This window comes from Penaeus monodon, chromosome 2 (assembly GCF_015228065.2).
Source record: "Penaeus monodon isolate SGIC_2016 chromosome 2, NSTDA_Pmon_1, whole genome shotgun sequence".
In the NCBI taxonomy this organism is placed as follows: domain Eukaryota; kingdom Metazoa; phylum Arthropoda; class Malacostraca; order Decapoda; family Penaeidae; genus Penaeus; species Penaeus monodon.
Genome location: NC_051387.1, coordinates 29,091,600 through 29,106,599, shown reverse-complemented (window position 1 = coordinate 29,106,599; position 15,000 = coordinate 29,091,600). Strand labels below are relative to the sequence as shown.

General features: G+C 42.4%; 1 protein-coding gene across 7 annotated transcripts in view; it reads left to right on the top strand.

The window, feature by feature from the left end:
- LOC119582143 (glycine receptor subunit alphaZ1-like) overlaps positions 1-15,000 on the top strand; it is a 58,807-nt gene that overhangs the window by 33,457 nt on the left and 10,350 nt on the right. For 6 of the 7 annotated variants that reach the window (XM_037930420.1, XM_037930413.1, XM_037930384.1 and 3 more), the window contains exons 6-8: positions 12,333-12,431; positions 13,300-13,427; positions 14,942-15,000. The exon at positions 14,942-15,000 is cut by the window's right edge and continues 24 nt beyond it. In XM_037930420.1, coding sequence (XP_037786348.1) covers positions 12,333-12,431; positions 13,300-13,427; positions 14,942-15,000 — 286 coding nt within the window. Of the gene's footprint in view, positions 1-12,332; positions 12,432-13,299; positions 13,428-14,134; positions 14,218-14,941 lie in introns of all 7 variants that reach the window. The other variant, XM_037930407.1, reaches the window with a different exon arrangement.

Below are 15,000 nucleotides of genomic sequence, written 5' to 3'. Positions count from 1 at the left end.
TCTCTCTATATATATATATATATATATATATATATATATATATATATATATATATATATATTTATATATATAATATATATATATAATATATATAATATATATATAATATATATATATACATATATAGATATATAATATATATATATATGTGTGTGTGTGTGTGTGTGTGTGTGTGTGTGTGTGTGTGTGTGTGTGTGTGTGTGTGTGTGTGTGTATGTGTGTGTGTGTGTGTGTGTGTGTGTGTGTGTGTGTGTGTGTGTGTGTGTGTGTGTGTGTATATATATATATATATATATATGTATATATATACACATACATATATATGTATATATATGCATATATATGTATATAATATATATATATATATATATATATATATATATATATATATTATATATATGTATATATATGTATATATACACACATATATATTCATATATATATATATATATATATATATATATATATATATATATATATATAGTATGTATATATATTGTCACAAGTGTGTTAAGAGAGAAACATACTCAGCCCTTCCTTATAGCGTAAATCCAGACGAACAGTTCACGAATAAATCAATGAATAGCTTGCCAGGCACCATGCCGTTGCATAGCACTGATGGGCTTTGAAGCGCATGCATGTGGTTTGCAGGATTGACATATCTGGTTGAAATGCCGTTCTGCATCCGTCTCCGTATATCTGGAGTATAAGGCGTAGCGAGCAGGGTTATGGAAGGTGTACAATGAAATCAAAATTGAGTGCTTTGAATATTCTCCGATAATTATAGTATTTATCATCATCAAAACTCTATGCTTAGAAAATTAATAAATTATAAATGATATACGATATAGAGTAAGTGTTGAAATATTATTTGTAGACATAGAGAAAAGATTAATAAGTATTATATATCATCAATTATCTATGAATCAAATTATATCATAGAATACAAAATATGAAGCCAGTAATTTAGATGAAAACAAAGATAAGAGTCATTAACAAAGATATGGAAAAAAATTATTTGTGTAATTCTTGTAGTAACACATCGGTGCAACTACAGTACTGCAGCCAATCCATAATGGGAAGCATACAAGGGAATCATGGGTGTATAACTGGGCAATCAGGGTACTGCAACATCTGTTAAAATAGTCGTTAATAAGACGAATGAAAAATGTTTGTTAACCTATGGATTCAGAATAGAGTTAGTCAAAATGTAATAAAATTGAGGTAATGAACTGACCAAGGAGAATAAATCTATATAAATGTAGAAGATAGTTAAACATCTACTACTCGGACTGGTGTCTTATCTCTTTGTGGAGCATTTGTAGGGGGTGTGAGTGCCCACTGGTATGGCTGGGTGCTGGAGTTAAAGTGGAGATTAACGGAGGAGCCGGAGGCTCCCCAGTCGGCTAATGACTGGGCAGTCCTTGTGTTGCTACTGCTGTTGTCGTGTTCGTCTGGAGGATCGGGGAATGCTGATCTCAGTTCGATCGTTCGTTCGTTTGATATATCTGCGAAGACCTGGCTTCACCCAGGCCTTTATACATATGGCACGGCCTGTGTCAGCTATTTATGGCTGTCTCATTTTATTCTCTGACACTCTGTGCTTACTTTAGTGGCGAGATTGCCAGCAGGCGCTCCTGCCGCCATGATGTAAGCATGCGGCATAATCTCATTACCAGCCCGGCGGCTGTTGTGGGCGGACCCTGTCTCAGAAATTGTATGTGCTCACAATTCTGTAAGTGATGTACCAACGTGGCGTTTGGCTCACCACAGTGCATGCAACACTTGTCTGAATAGTCAGTTGTTTCCATGATTTGCCATGTGCAATGGTAACTTAGTCTGATTCTGTGAAGAATGATTGCTTCAGAGAGTGCCAATGGCTCATAGCCTGTGGCGTCTGAGTGCCATCTGGCCGAGGATCTCGTTTTCTCTCTATGAAGCTGCAGGAGGAAGGCATTACACTTCTGCCTTAAGATTTTTCGGCTCGGTTTTATGATCATGAGATTTGGGGGATACCCATGTCATTGTCAGCTAGTCTGTCAGCAAGCTTATTCCCTCTGATGCCTATGTGGCTAAGGACCCAGTTTATGATTATTCTTCTACCCTGAGCAAGAATCCTCTGTGCTATGGTAAGGACAGTTGTCAGGAGGTAGATGTTGTCTATGTGTGAGCTTTGCTGTAGACAGTCAATGGCTGCCCTGGAGTCTATATGCATGACCACATGTATTTCCCTCAGGGAAGCGTCGGCTAGAGCTCCCATGATCGCAACTGCCTCTGCCTGTAGCGAGGAGGTGTTGTCAGTTACACTCATGGATTGTGTGGCATCCCTTGCTGCAAAGCCGGCGCCTGTAGTGTGGTTTAAAGGATCAATTGATCCATCCGTGAAGTAGGTTCTACTACCCTGAGGAGTGATGGCTGCAATGACCCTCTCAGTTTCTACCTTTAGACTAGCCATGGGGTATTCATTCTTTCTTCTTGACAAACTCATAACAGACGGGGTGGGGGGAGTCCATGCCCTTGGCAAGTAGTTGTTCTTTGAACTGATAGCATATCAGCCTTGTAGACAGCTCGTGGTCTTGCTCTAGGTATCTTAGTATTTTTGTCTCATGTTTATGTTCCTGGGAGCTTGGATGATCTTTGAAAGGAACTGAGCTGCCATTAGATCAATTCATGATTCCAGAGGGAGGTTTGCCTCCATGAGGAGGTTGAGGGCCTTCGTCCACCTTGGGGTACCCAAAATGATCCTGGAAGCTTCATTTTGTACTGTCTCCATTTTTTTTCTCTAAATCTTGGCTTTGCGGCAATCAGGGAGACAGAAGTATAGTCCACAATGGGACAGATGGCATGTACATAGAATGATCTTAGTACTTTATGTCTTGCTCCTATGTGTCTCCCAGTCATTGCTCTCATGACAGACAGTCTTGCTTTGGTTCGGTCAACCAAGTACAGGACCTACTTTTTAAAGGAGAGGGTCCGGTCAACCATTACCCCAAGGTATTCTAAGTCCATTCCCTAGGTTCTTAGACTTGTGCCTTGAACATTTTGTATCAGAGGCATGGCTTTGGATTTGGCTGCAGAGATTTTTAGTCCTGTCCTACAGCACTCCTCAGATACAAGGTCCAGACAGCACTGGGCTTTACTTAAGCAGTGTGGTCCAGTGGAGATGATTGCGAGATCGTCTGCATAGGATCATCTTGCACCCCACTGGGAGCTGTATGTTGAGGATGCAGGACATTAGGGTGTTGAAAAGGGCTGGACTGAGGACCCCACCCTGTGGTGGTCCATTTTCTAGTGGCATGTGCTGTGATAGGTCACCTTGGAATCTGACTTTGGCTGTTCTGTTCCTGAAAGAGTCACTTATCTAAGCCAAGAGCTTTCCTCTGATTCCTTTCTGGATCAGGGTCTCCTGAATAGCAGGAGGACTTGCTAATCCAAAAACCTTCTCCAAGTTTAGGAATACTACCACAGGAGTGACAATGTTGATTGCACTAAGAATATGGCTATGCTGCATGCTGTGCTCATGCTCCTTGTGAACTCATGGAGGTGTTTATGTGGGGTTCTCATTTTCCATTGGAGTCGGTGTAGTACCATTCTCTCGGCTGCCTTGCCCAGAGAACTGAGCAGAGAGATGGGGCGGTACTTCCCTGGTTCCTTTGGTATTGGGATGGGAACTATGATAGCCCTCTTCCAGCTCTGGGGTAGAGTGGAAGTTTCCCAGGACTTGTTGATGAATTGCAGGAATGCAAGCTCGCCTGCCTGTTGAGATTCACCTGCCAGTGAATCTCAACAGCAACTGATTCAACATCCTCTCCATAGTGCGGTGCATCGGCTATTGCGGAGCAAGGGAGTGTTGCTCTGACCCTGGGTTATCAAGCCTCTTTTGCCAGCTGTGCTTGGCAGCATGAAGACATGATACCCTAAGAAGCGAACAGTCCCCTCTCTTAATGTCTCCTGGAGCATGACAATGACATTATTTTTTATCACACTATTGCATGGAGGATGGCATTCTTTGTATTGAAGCCATAGATGTTCCACTGTAGTATGCTTAGATTGTGTGTCATGATGTTACTTGGTGATAGTTACATCAGAGACGTCTTTGTATTCGGTTTCTGAGTCAGTTGTGCCAGAGTCTGACAATTCCATTCTGAAGTCCTCGCTGGTTGAGGGATCATCTAGTTTTGGGCTGTTACTTAGGCTAACCATGAGCCTACTGGGAGGTGGAGAGCCTTTAGTAGCTCTGACTTTTGTGAGTTTGGCTTTTCTCACGTCAGGCTTTATCTGTGAATCTTTTCTCTTTGCTGACTTTACCTGAGTAAAGTCAGCTTATTCTGGTACTGGTGGCTCTGCCTGTGAGGGCGTGGCCAGGGTTGGAGTTGGGAGGGGAGTCTCATCATGAGATGAGGGTAGGGTTCCTTTGGCTCTGTTTAGCTTCCTCCCTTTCAGGACTGCGACAGTCTGGGTCATTGCCGTCATGGCGACCGTGACTGCCTTCACCGCCTCCTCACTGGACCTCCTGGAAGTTGATGCTACTGCAGTGATTAACAGCAGTCAGCAGGAGATCATATCTTCCTCATCAAAGAGGAAATTATCGTCTCTTGGGGAGGCTTTTGCAGTGTTCTTTGAACCTTTATTCCTGTGTTTTTTTCTACATTTTAGAAATGGTGGAAATCTGGAGATATCCGGTGTCGGCTGTGGAGGGGTTTCCTTCCTCTTAGGAGGTTGGGAAGTCTTTTCTCTTTTGTTCTGTCCCCTGACATGTGGCAGAGTAAGCCAGGCTCCAGGCGTGATACCTCTTGGCACAGTTGGAACATTTGGCTGTTGTGTCCCATTGGCCTTCCTTGTGTGCCTTAAGGCACACCTCGGTGTTGTGTGCCTTGCTACAGACACCACATTTAGGTTTGGCCTTGCAGTTAGCTTGGTGGTGAACATATCTTTGGCACTTAAAGCATCGAAGTGGCTCAGATACACATGTTTTTAGGCTGTAGGAGCCCCTGTTACACAGATCAAGGGTAGTGAGTGGGGCTCCTTTCAAGGTCACCAGGACTTGCCTGTTTGGGCTCTTCCCTTTCGACATTCGGGAAGAGTCCACGACCTGTGGGTGTGATGTGATCAGATCCACATCATATGATAGCGAGAAGCCAAGTAGCACCATCTTGACTCTCCTATTGTCGGGATTCAGTGGCGAGAGACACTTTCCTTCCATTATGAAGCTCCTTGGTTTCTTGCAGAAAATTCAGGGTAGCTTGGTCTTTGGGCATAATAATCATGCCCTGGTCTCTGGCAGTCCGGATTGACAACCAGATTTTTCGCTGCATCTCCAATGCTCTTATCAATTGGTGGGCAATGTCGTAGCCTTCAGGTTTAGAGGGAACCTTAAACTGTGGGAAACGCCTAGGGGGCCAGACTCTCCCTCAGAGTCTATCTCTGGCCTGGATCGTTCCGGACAGACCTTTCGGCTTAAATTGTGGGATGCGATCGTGGGAGCAGCCGCTGTTTCGGCTGGTTCAGCCTGTGCTCCCATCTCGGTCAAGGAGGATGTCTGAGGGTTATTCAGAGGTCTCTCTGATTTGGGTGTTGGCCTGGAGAGGCCAGCACGAGAGTCCATCTGCTGGACAGTCTCGTGGACAGGCATGTTTTTGGCTGATGTCGTGTCCATTTTAGCAGCAGGTCTCACAGAGTCAGCCTGTGCTTTGCATTTTCTCTTGCCACTAGAAGACATGTATGGCTTCAGAGTGACTGTCGTAGTCTGGCCAGGCCTTGCATGGATCAAGTCCAACAAGGGAAGCTGTATGTTAGAACTAATGTCTAACAGCCACAGGGGTGGTGAGAGGATATACATGGCCAATGACTGGAGTAAGGGACCAAAGAGGGAGTACTCATGCATGGCTTCACTCAACCTCCAGGACTCCCCAGGATGCCACGCACGGAAAACATGGGTAGGTGTGAACCCCTGGAGAGAGACCAGAGAGGATGCCCTTCTACCTACAAGATAGGCATCATTGTTTGGAACCCTTTCTTCTTCCCTCTCCAGTGAATCAGCCACTCAAAGGCTGTATCATCTCAGAGAGGGAGCTCTAGTCCTGCACCTCAAAGAGCAGGGTTCCAGTGGCAGGACCACGAGTGGATCTCAGTTCCGGATTTTGCGGCATAAATACACGAGCAGGGAACGAGGGGAGCCTGTGGTCCAGGGAGAGAGCTGAGAGGTGTCCGTATCAGCTTGTTGTCTCTGCAGTGAGTCGAGAGAAGCGACAGCTGATGAGAGTGCGAGGATATGGCTGTGGACCTGATGTGAATCCAACCTGGGAAGTATGCTCAACTTTAGGTTGCGGGGTTGTGCTGTTATAGGTACTCTTCCTTCAGAGAGTGAGTTAAACGTGTGACCGATATACCATGACGTTTCACTCCGTGGGCTACCAGTGTAGTAGATGGGTATGCATCTACTACTTGAACTGGTCTAGTATCTCTTTAGGGAGTGATTGTGTGGGTTTGAGTGCCCACTGGGTATGGCTGAGTGCTGGAGTTAAAGTGGAGATCAATGGGATAACCGGTAGGTTCCCCAGTCGCCTAATAACTGTGCAGTCCTTGTGTTGCTATTGCTGTTGTCGTGTTCGTCTGGAGGATTTGGGAATGCTGATCTCGGTTCCGAATTTTGCGGCATAAAATCGAGCACTTTGTAAGCACGTTGGGAGTGAGGGGAGCCCATGGTTCAGTGAGAGAGCTGAGAGGTGTCCGTATCAGCCAGTCAAGTCTCTGCAGTGAGTCGAGAGAAGCAGCTGCTGCTGAGAATGAGAGGATACGGCTGATCACTATAATCAAATATCAAAATAAACAGAAGGTTGAATTTTTTGTCAGCTTCCAGACTGGATAAATCTGTGAAAATAAAATGAAGGATATAACATAAATTATGTGACTGGAGTGGGCAGTAATAAGAATCGAAAACCTTCTTTTCATGGCTTCGGCTTCATGTGATAACGCAGAAAAATGTAAATATATTAGTGTCTTTATTGCAAAGAAAGTTTTATATATTCAATGTGCAGTAATTTGCAAATTATAATGCATTTAATAATCTCATAAGTGTTCTTCTTGTAACCATGCATAAGGAGAAGAATATAGACCTTCGAATATTTCTGAGGTACCTCGAGTTTTACCTGAATGTAATGTCTACATGTAGAATGATTGTAATACAGGCAGTTGCTGCTAAGAAAAATTCCTTGAGTAATGTAAAAGTGAAGCATTGTGTCAAATGACCAACTGTCAGTTGCATCATTGCAGAGTTGAATCTCTTCCTCAAATGTGTTGCACTGAGGGTCGAGATAAAGAGTAAATTAGAATTAAATGAATGAGAATAATTGACCATTCTTACTGTCTCCAGACTGCGTCACCGAATTTCGTCTTGTATGGGAAATACCAACATAAGCACGGTTGTAAATAACCAAGATCGAGACATCTAAGAAATAGAAAATAATTTAGGTAAATAATCTAGGTAATTGGAATCTGCAGAGAAAAACGTCTGAAAAATGCATGCAAGAGTAAATTGGTAGTATTGCTTGTCAAGTAAAAATGACATTACACTGTCTGAATCTCCGAGTTGAGCATTTGAGCTAACTGTTGGAGGGTCCACCTGGTACAACTGTTCAAAATACTCAGCCCAACGTTCACGAACCCCAACATGATCTGGTAGTATTGCTTGTCAAGTAAAAATGACATTACAATGTCTGAATCTCCGAGTTGAGCATGCTAGGGTGCGTAATTGATATATATATATATATATATATATATATATATATATATATATATATATATATATATATATATATGTATGTATGTATATATATATATATATATACATATACATACATATATATATATATATATATATATATATATATATATATATGTATATATATATATATATATATATATATATATATATATTATATATATTATATATATCAATTACGCACCCTAGCATGCTCAACTCGGAGATTCAGACATTGTAATGTCATTTTTACTTGACAAGCAATACTACCAGATCATGTTGGGATTTGTGAACGTTGGGCTGAGTATTTTGAACAGTTGTACCAGGTGGACCCTCCAACAGTTAGCTTGGATGCAAGCGATGTCGCAGTGCCTGTGCCGGACCCACCCATCAGCGAGGAACCTCCTACCCTAACAGAGGTTAGGCTGGCGATTTCCAAGCTGAAGAGTGGGAAAGTTGCAGGCATATGTGATATCCCTGCTGAACTGCTAAAGGCTGGGGGTGAACCTATGGCTCGGGCCTGCATACAGTCCTGACTGCCATTTGGCAGTCTGGTACCATTCCCCCTGACCTGCTGAGGGGCGTGGTCATCCCTCTCTGGAAGGGAAAAGGGGATCGATGGGACTGTAGCAACTACCGTGGCATTACACTGCTCAGCATACCAGGCAAGGTTCTCGCCCACATTCTTCTGAAACGAATCCGCAACCACCTACTGAGGCACCAGAGACCGGAGCAGTCTGGATTTACTCCTGGCAAGTCCACAATAGACCGTATACTAGCGCTTCGAGTAATTGTGGAACGCCGTCGTGAGTTTAGTCGTGGGTTGCTCGCAGCCTACATCGACCTCAAGAAGGCGTTTGACTCGGTGCATCGGGAATCGCTATGGGAGATCCTGAGGCTCAGAGGAATTCCGACACATATTATTGGCCTGATAGCAAGCCTCTATACAGGTACTGAAAGTGCTGTAAAGTGTGGTGGGGGTATGTCGAACTTCTTCCCTGTTAATTCAGGGGTGAGGCAAGGCTGTGTCCTTGCACCCACACTTTTCATGGACTTTTGTATGGACTGGATAATGGGCAGAGCTACTAGCCAAAGTCAGTGCGGAGCAACACTAGGCAATATTAAGGTCTCGGACCTTGACTTTGCCGACGATGTTGCCATCCTATCTGAGTCCTTGGAGTCACTTGTGGCGGCTCTTGATGCATTTAGCAATGAGGCAAAGCCCCTAGGCCTAGAGGTCTCCTGGACCAAGACCAAGATTCAGGACTTTGGGGGCCTGTTAGGGGAACCCGTTCAGTCGATCCATGCTTGCGGCGAGGACGTTGAAGTCACAGAAAGTTTTACATACCTTGGTAGCGTAGTCCATATCTCTGTGTTGTCAGACCAGGAAGTCAGTAGACGGATTGGTCTGGCAACAGGAGCCATGAACTCGATCAACAGAGCGTTTGGAGATGTCGGTACCTATGCAGAAGGACCAAGCTGCGTGTCTTCAAGGCCTTGATACTTCCAGTTTTGCTCTATGGAAGCGAAACCTGGACGCTATCCAGTGCCTTGGAGTCTCGCCTTGATGCCTTTTGTAACAAGTCCCTTCGTCGGATCATGGGGTACAGTTGGCAGGACCATGTGTCCAACCGGCGGTTACACCGTGAGACTGGCATGGACCTGTTACTTGCATAATCCGGGATCGCCAACTCAGGCTATATGGCCACCTAGCTCGCCTCCCTATGGACGACCCTGCCATCAGGTTGTCTCTCTGCGAGACAACCCTGGGTGGAGGAGACCTGTGGGACGTCCTAGGAGATCATGGCTTGGGCAGCTCGACGAGACCTGTCGCGAGGAATTAGAGATGGCCGTGTGCCTGCCTGGAGACTCGCCTCGAGGGATCCTCGTGGCTGGAAGCGAAGGGTGGATGCGGCCATGCGCCCCCGTCGGCGTTATCCCCTTGATGATGATGATGATACATACATACATATATATATATATATATATATATATATATATATATATATACACACATATATATACATATATATACATATATACATATACATACATATATGTATGTATATATATGTATGCATGTGTGTGTATGTGTGTATATATATATATATATACTTATATATGTATGTTTATATATGTATATATAGTGTATATGTATATATGTTATATATATGTATATATTATATATATATATATTATATATATATATATATATATATATATATATAATATCATCATCATCATTATCAGGGAGCTAACGCCGACGGGGACTCCAAGGCACTAGATAGTGTCCAGGTTTCGCTACCATACAGCAAAACTGGCAGTATCAAGGGCTTGAAGAGACATAGCTTGGTCCATCTCCAAATGTTGACTTCTTGGTCTGACAGCCCAGAGACATGGACTATGCAAGGTATTTATCCAGTCCATACAAGTGTTGAAAAGTGTTGGTGCAAGGACATAGCCTTGCCTCACCCTGAGTTAACAGGGAAGAAGTTCGATAGGTACCCCAACACACTTTCAGGACCAGTATATGCTATTAGGCAACAATTCATGTTAGAATTCCTCTAAGTTTCAAGAGCTCCCATAGCGAATCATTATGCATTGTCAAACGCCTACTTGAGATCGATGTAGGCTGCAAGCAACCCACAACCGAATTCACAACGGCATACCACAATGACTTGAAGCGCTAGGATAGGTCTATTGTGGACTTGCCAGGAGTGAATCCAGAATGCCCTGATTTCTAGTGCTTTAGTAGGTGATCACGGATCCGTTTCAGAAGAATGTGGACGAAATTTTGCCTGGTATACTGAGCAGTGTGATGCCACGGTAGTTGCTACAATCCCAACGATCCCCTTTCCCCTTTAAGAAAAGGATATCCACGCCCCTCAACAGGTCAGGGAAAATGGAACCAAACGGCCAGATGGCAGTCAAGGCAAGCCCCATGCCATAGGTTCACCCCCAGCACTTAGCAGTTCATCAGGGATATCACATGTACCTACAGCTTTCCCACCCTTCAGCTTAGGGATCGCCTCCCTAACGTCAGTTAGGGTAGGATGTTGAGTGGGTCCAGCACAGGTATTGTGATACCACTTGCGTCCAGACTAACTGCTGAAGGGTCTACCTGGTACAGCTGCTCAAAATACTCAGCCCATCATTCACGAACTTTAACATGATCTAAGATGAGGGCATGGAGTTTAGTTTTTTCAGGGCTTGGTAGGCAGGGCGAAGATCATTTACCATGAAATGGCCTTCAACCTACTTAACAAGGTTCCTGATGAACTGATCCTTGTCCCTTCGTAGTATTGTCCGAACCCTGCGCACCAAAGAGCGGCACAAGTCCTGGTTGCCAAGACATGTGCTATATGTGTGACATAGTAATTCGCAGTTCATTATTTTGGTACCTTATATTTAATTGCTGAAATAAGGGGTAAGTTGCATGCGAAACAGGCTGTATAAAGACATGATTAAAATCAATTGGGAGTTGAAAGGCAACTAGCAAAGTTTTACTCTTTAGAGCTGCATAAGTAGTATAAAAGTAATATTTATCTTCGCTCCATACTTATATTTAGAATAAAAGAATATATATATATATATACATATATATATATATATATATATATATATATATATACATATATATATATATATATATATATATATATATATATATATATTGCTGTTTTTTGTGGTTATAGGAGTCGGGATAGACCGAAATATGAAAGAAAGGTCATAACAGAAGCTTGAGAATGAATTTGACAATTCAAGTCGCTATAATCGATGAATACGAAAGTGCAAGAGATTGGCAACAACGATGATATTGTAATTAATACGATCACATTGTGAAAGTTGCAGTGAAAAACAAAAATAAACGCTTGTTTATGTATGCACACACACACACACACACACACACACACACACACACACACACACACACACACACACACACACACACACACACACACACACACACACACACATATATATATATATATATATATATATATATATATATATATATATATATATATATATATGCCATATTGTGTTGTGATATTATATATATATATATATATATATATTATATATATATATATATATATATATTATATATATATATATTATATATATATATATATATATATATATATAATTATATATGCACACACACACACACACACACACACACAACACACACACACACACACACACACACAACACACACACACACACACACACACACACACACACACATATATTAGCGATGCCAAGAATGTGGATTATTAATGGCTTGGCAACGGCATCAGAGAGGTTGGAAAGCAGAAACTCTTTGAAACGCTTGGAATAAAATAGGCATCTGCTCCTGAGCGCATATCAGTCTTGCACATCTGAGACCATGAGTTGTAGTTGTCATTCCACCGGCATTTAGTTAAAGAGAGTGCTTTCTTCAGTCATACCACTCTCAGTGCTTAGCATTGGTGAATGCGCTCATTCATTATTCAGACACAATAAGTATCACTATCCATTTGTTCCCTAGAAGCAGGATGTGAGGTGAAATGTTCCTTTTCATTCCCAGGATTACACGGTTGACGTATTCTTACGGCAACGATGGAACGACCCGCGGCTCGTCAACGCAGTCGTCCAAAAGGACAAGATTACCATCACGAACAGTGAGGTTAGTTCGCCAGACAAGTGCACTGCTGCTGATAACCATCGCCTGCCACAGGCATATCTGCTGTACATGGAGACTTAAACCGAGATTGATTTGCCTTTCTTGCCTAGCACACTGCCATTGTTTTCTCGTTTATATATTATGCTTTCTGTTGCTGTACTAAGAAAAATAAATGTAGAAAAACGTATTAGACAAGGAATCCCCTGATAGGTAACCCTATGCATTTACAATTGTATATTTTGAGTTTGTAGTTTACTGTTTTTAGTTGGCTTAAAGGATATGACATCGTCGCTATCTTTCATCCCTCACATTTTTACTCTCGAAATGTGGCGACGTGTGATGCAACGGATATGAACTCTTGCCGCTGCCCAGTTTACAGACGCCTACTCTGACATGATCATTTAGTAAAGTATTTCATATGACCGTCAGTCATAGACGCTGCTTCGTTCTGTCATCCAAATTATTGTGCCAGCTCATGTACGAAGTAATATGAAGAATCGATGATAGTCTGTGATTAAACGGAGATGATTTAATGCCAAACCATGGAATCCCCGTGGTTGGCATGTTCCCCGAGTGAGGTACATACATATAGTGTAATTCACCAAGTACATTCATCTCTCGTGTATATCCCGGTTAGATTATGTAGTTCTAAGGAATTTTTGTAAAAAGAGTCCTGGTCAGCATGTTGTTTTTTTATCTTTTTCATATGTATTTTGGTCTGAAGACAAAGTAGACAAGCATCTTGCTAAGGAGATTGTCTAGTTGACTATAGTGCGTCAGATATAGTACTTACGCCCATCGAAATGACAAAAACCAGAGATCCAAGTCAAAGAGTTTTGTCACTCCCGGCGCCTTCCTCTCTTCCCCGCAGTTGCAGAGCAAAATCTGGAAGCCGGACACTTTCTTCAACAACGTGAAGGACGCGGAGCTTCACACTGTCACGATGCCCAACATTTTGTTAAGGATACAAAACAACGGAGATGTTTTGTATAGCATCAGGTATGATTTGGCAACCTGCGAGTTGAGGCGCCGCTTTGAGGGAGCGCGGTGACTTATGATCTGTTAAGATCTTTTATATTCAAAGGAGCTATACATATTTCATATTGTTAGTTATGATTGAATAATTAGCAAATCTTCGCTTTGAAATATATGGTCCTACCATTGACCAAAAAGACAGAATGATTTAGGTCATATGTGTATTAACCACACCATTCTTACATTTCTGCAGGGTTTCAGTAAAATACATTTTGTTGAATATAATACCATTCTTATTCCTCTTGGCTCTACTAAACCCAACACGATCTATCTTCTCCCCAAAACTTCCTATATACTTTTGTGAATGTATTAATGTATTTAGAAATGATGTCTTTTATGTCACTTCCTGTCCACAGACTAAAGTAAAAAAAAATGTCCCAGGAATTTTTGGCTACATCCAATCCCTGGGAACGCGTAAGTCAGAGACCGATGACTGATGGTTCTCAATTTGGCAAAGGTCAACGCTCTGATCCATACATCCTTATACAAGACCAAAAACTCTTTTCGAGGGCATATAGGAACTTTATAGCTGCTGCGGTTCCTTTGTCACTTTCAGAGAGTAACTCTTTGGGATGAATCCCCTACGCGAGGCATGTCAACACTACAGTGGCAAATGCAGGGCATACTTCAGTTATGAAATTTGACTGATAAGTGTATTATTGTGTCAACAGACTCACGCTCACGCTCTCCTGCCACATGGACCTTGAACTCTTTCCCTTTGACGACCAGAAGTGTTACATTGCCCTCGCTTCCTGTAAGTAGCTCCTTCCCCGCCTCCTCTTCCTTTTCCTGAATAAGCACCGTCTTCCAACAACCTCCTTGCTCATCCGCAGTTTCGGGCTCACGGCTCAATGGCCCATGGATCTCGCAGACCTCCTTTCTTGGTTATCATTTCTTTCTTTTGTAGACGTAGGATCTGCTGTAATTTCTCAAACTATGTTGCATTGGTGTTTCTTGTCCTGAAATTTGTTCACAAGGAGAGAAGTAAACTTTATTTCATCATATATGAAGCAAAACAGAGTTCGTCGATAATTTATAACATCTAGCAAATAAGAGTGAATATTACTTGCATTTGTTTCGAAATTATTTAGAATGACAACATTTGAGGGAGATTCTGTTGCATCAGTGAATAAGCGTTTCCCTGTCGTTTCGCGGGAAGTCAGTTGATGACTTTGGAAAGATGCCTAACAAAATATTCCTTTACGGTATTTATACCATAAAGGATATTTGTCAAATTAGACTGCGAGAAAAAAAAATGAGTTCAAATTCATTGATGTTTCCTCGTCTCTGGCCTCCAATGTCATTTAAAAACGATAAACGCGGCTGAATTAGGTTCGCAGTTATTCGAATCAAAATAATGTTATCTGACACTGAGTACAGAGTATCAATGAAAATGGAACCATATGAGGAAGTCTGCATTAGGTGGAAGCTTTGCTCGTCTGAATGAGCGAGACCCTGATTTAGCCTTACTCTACCAGGACCACGCTGAGGCTTTCGTGCAACATGGAGTTTAGGGAATATCCCTTGGACTTCCAGA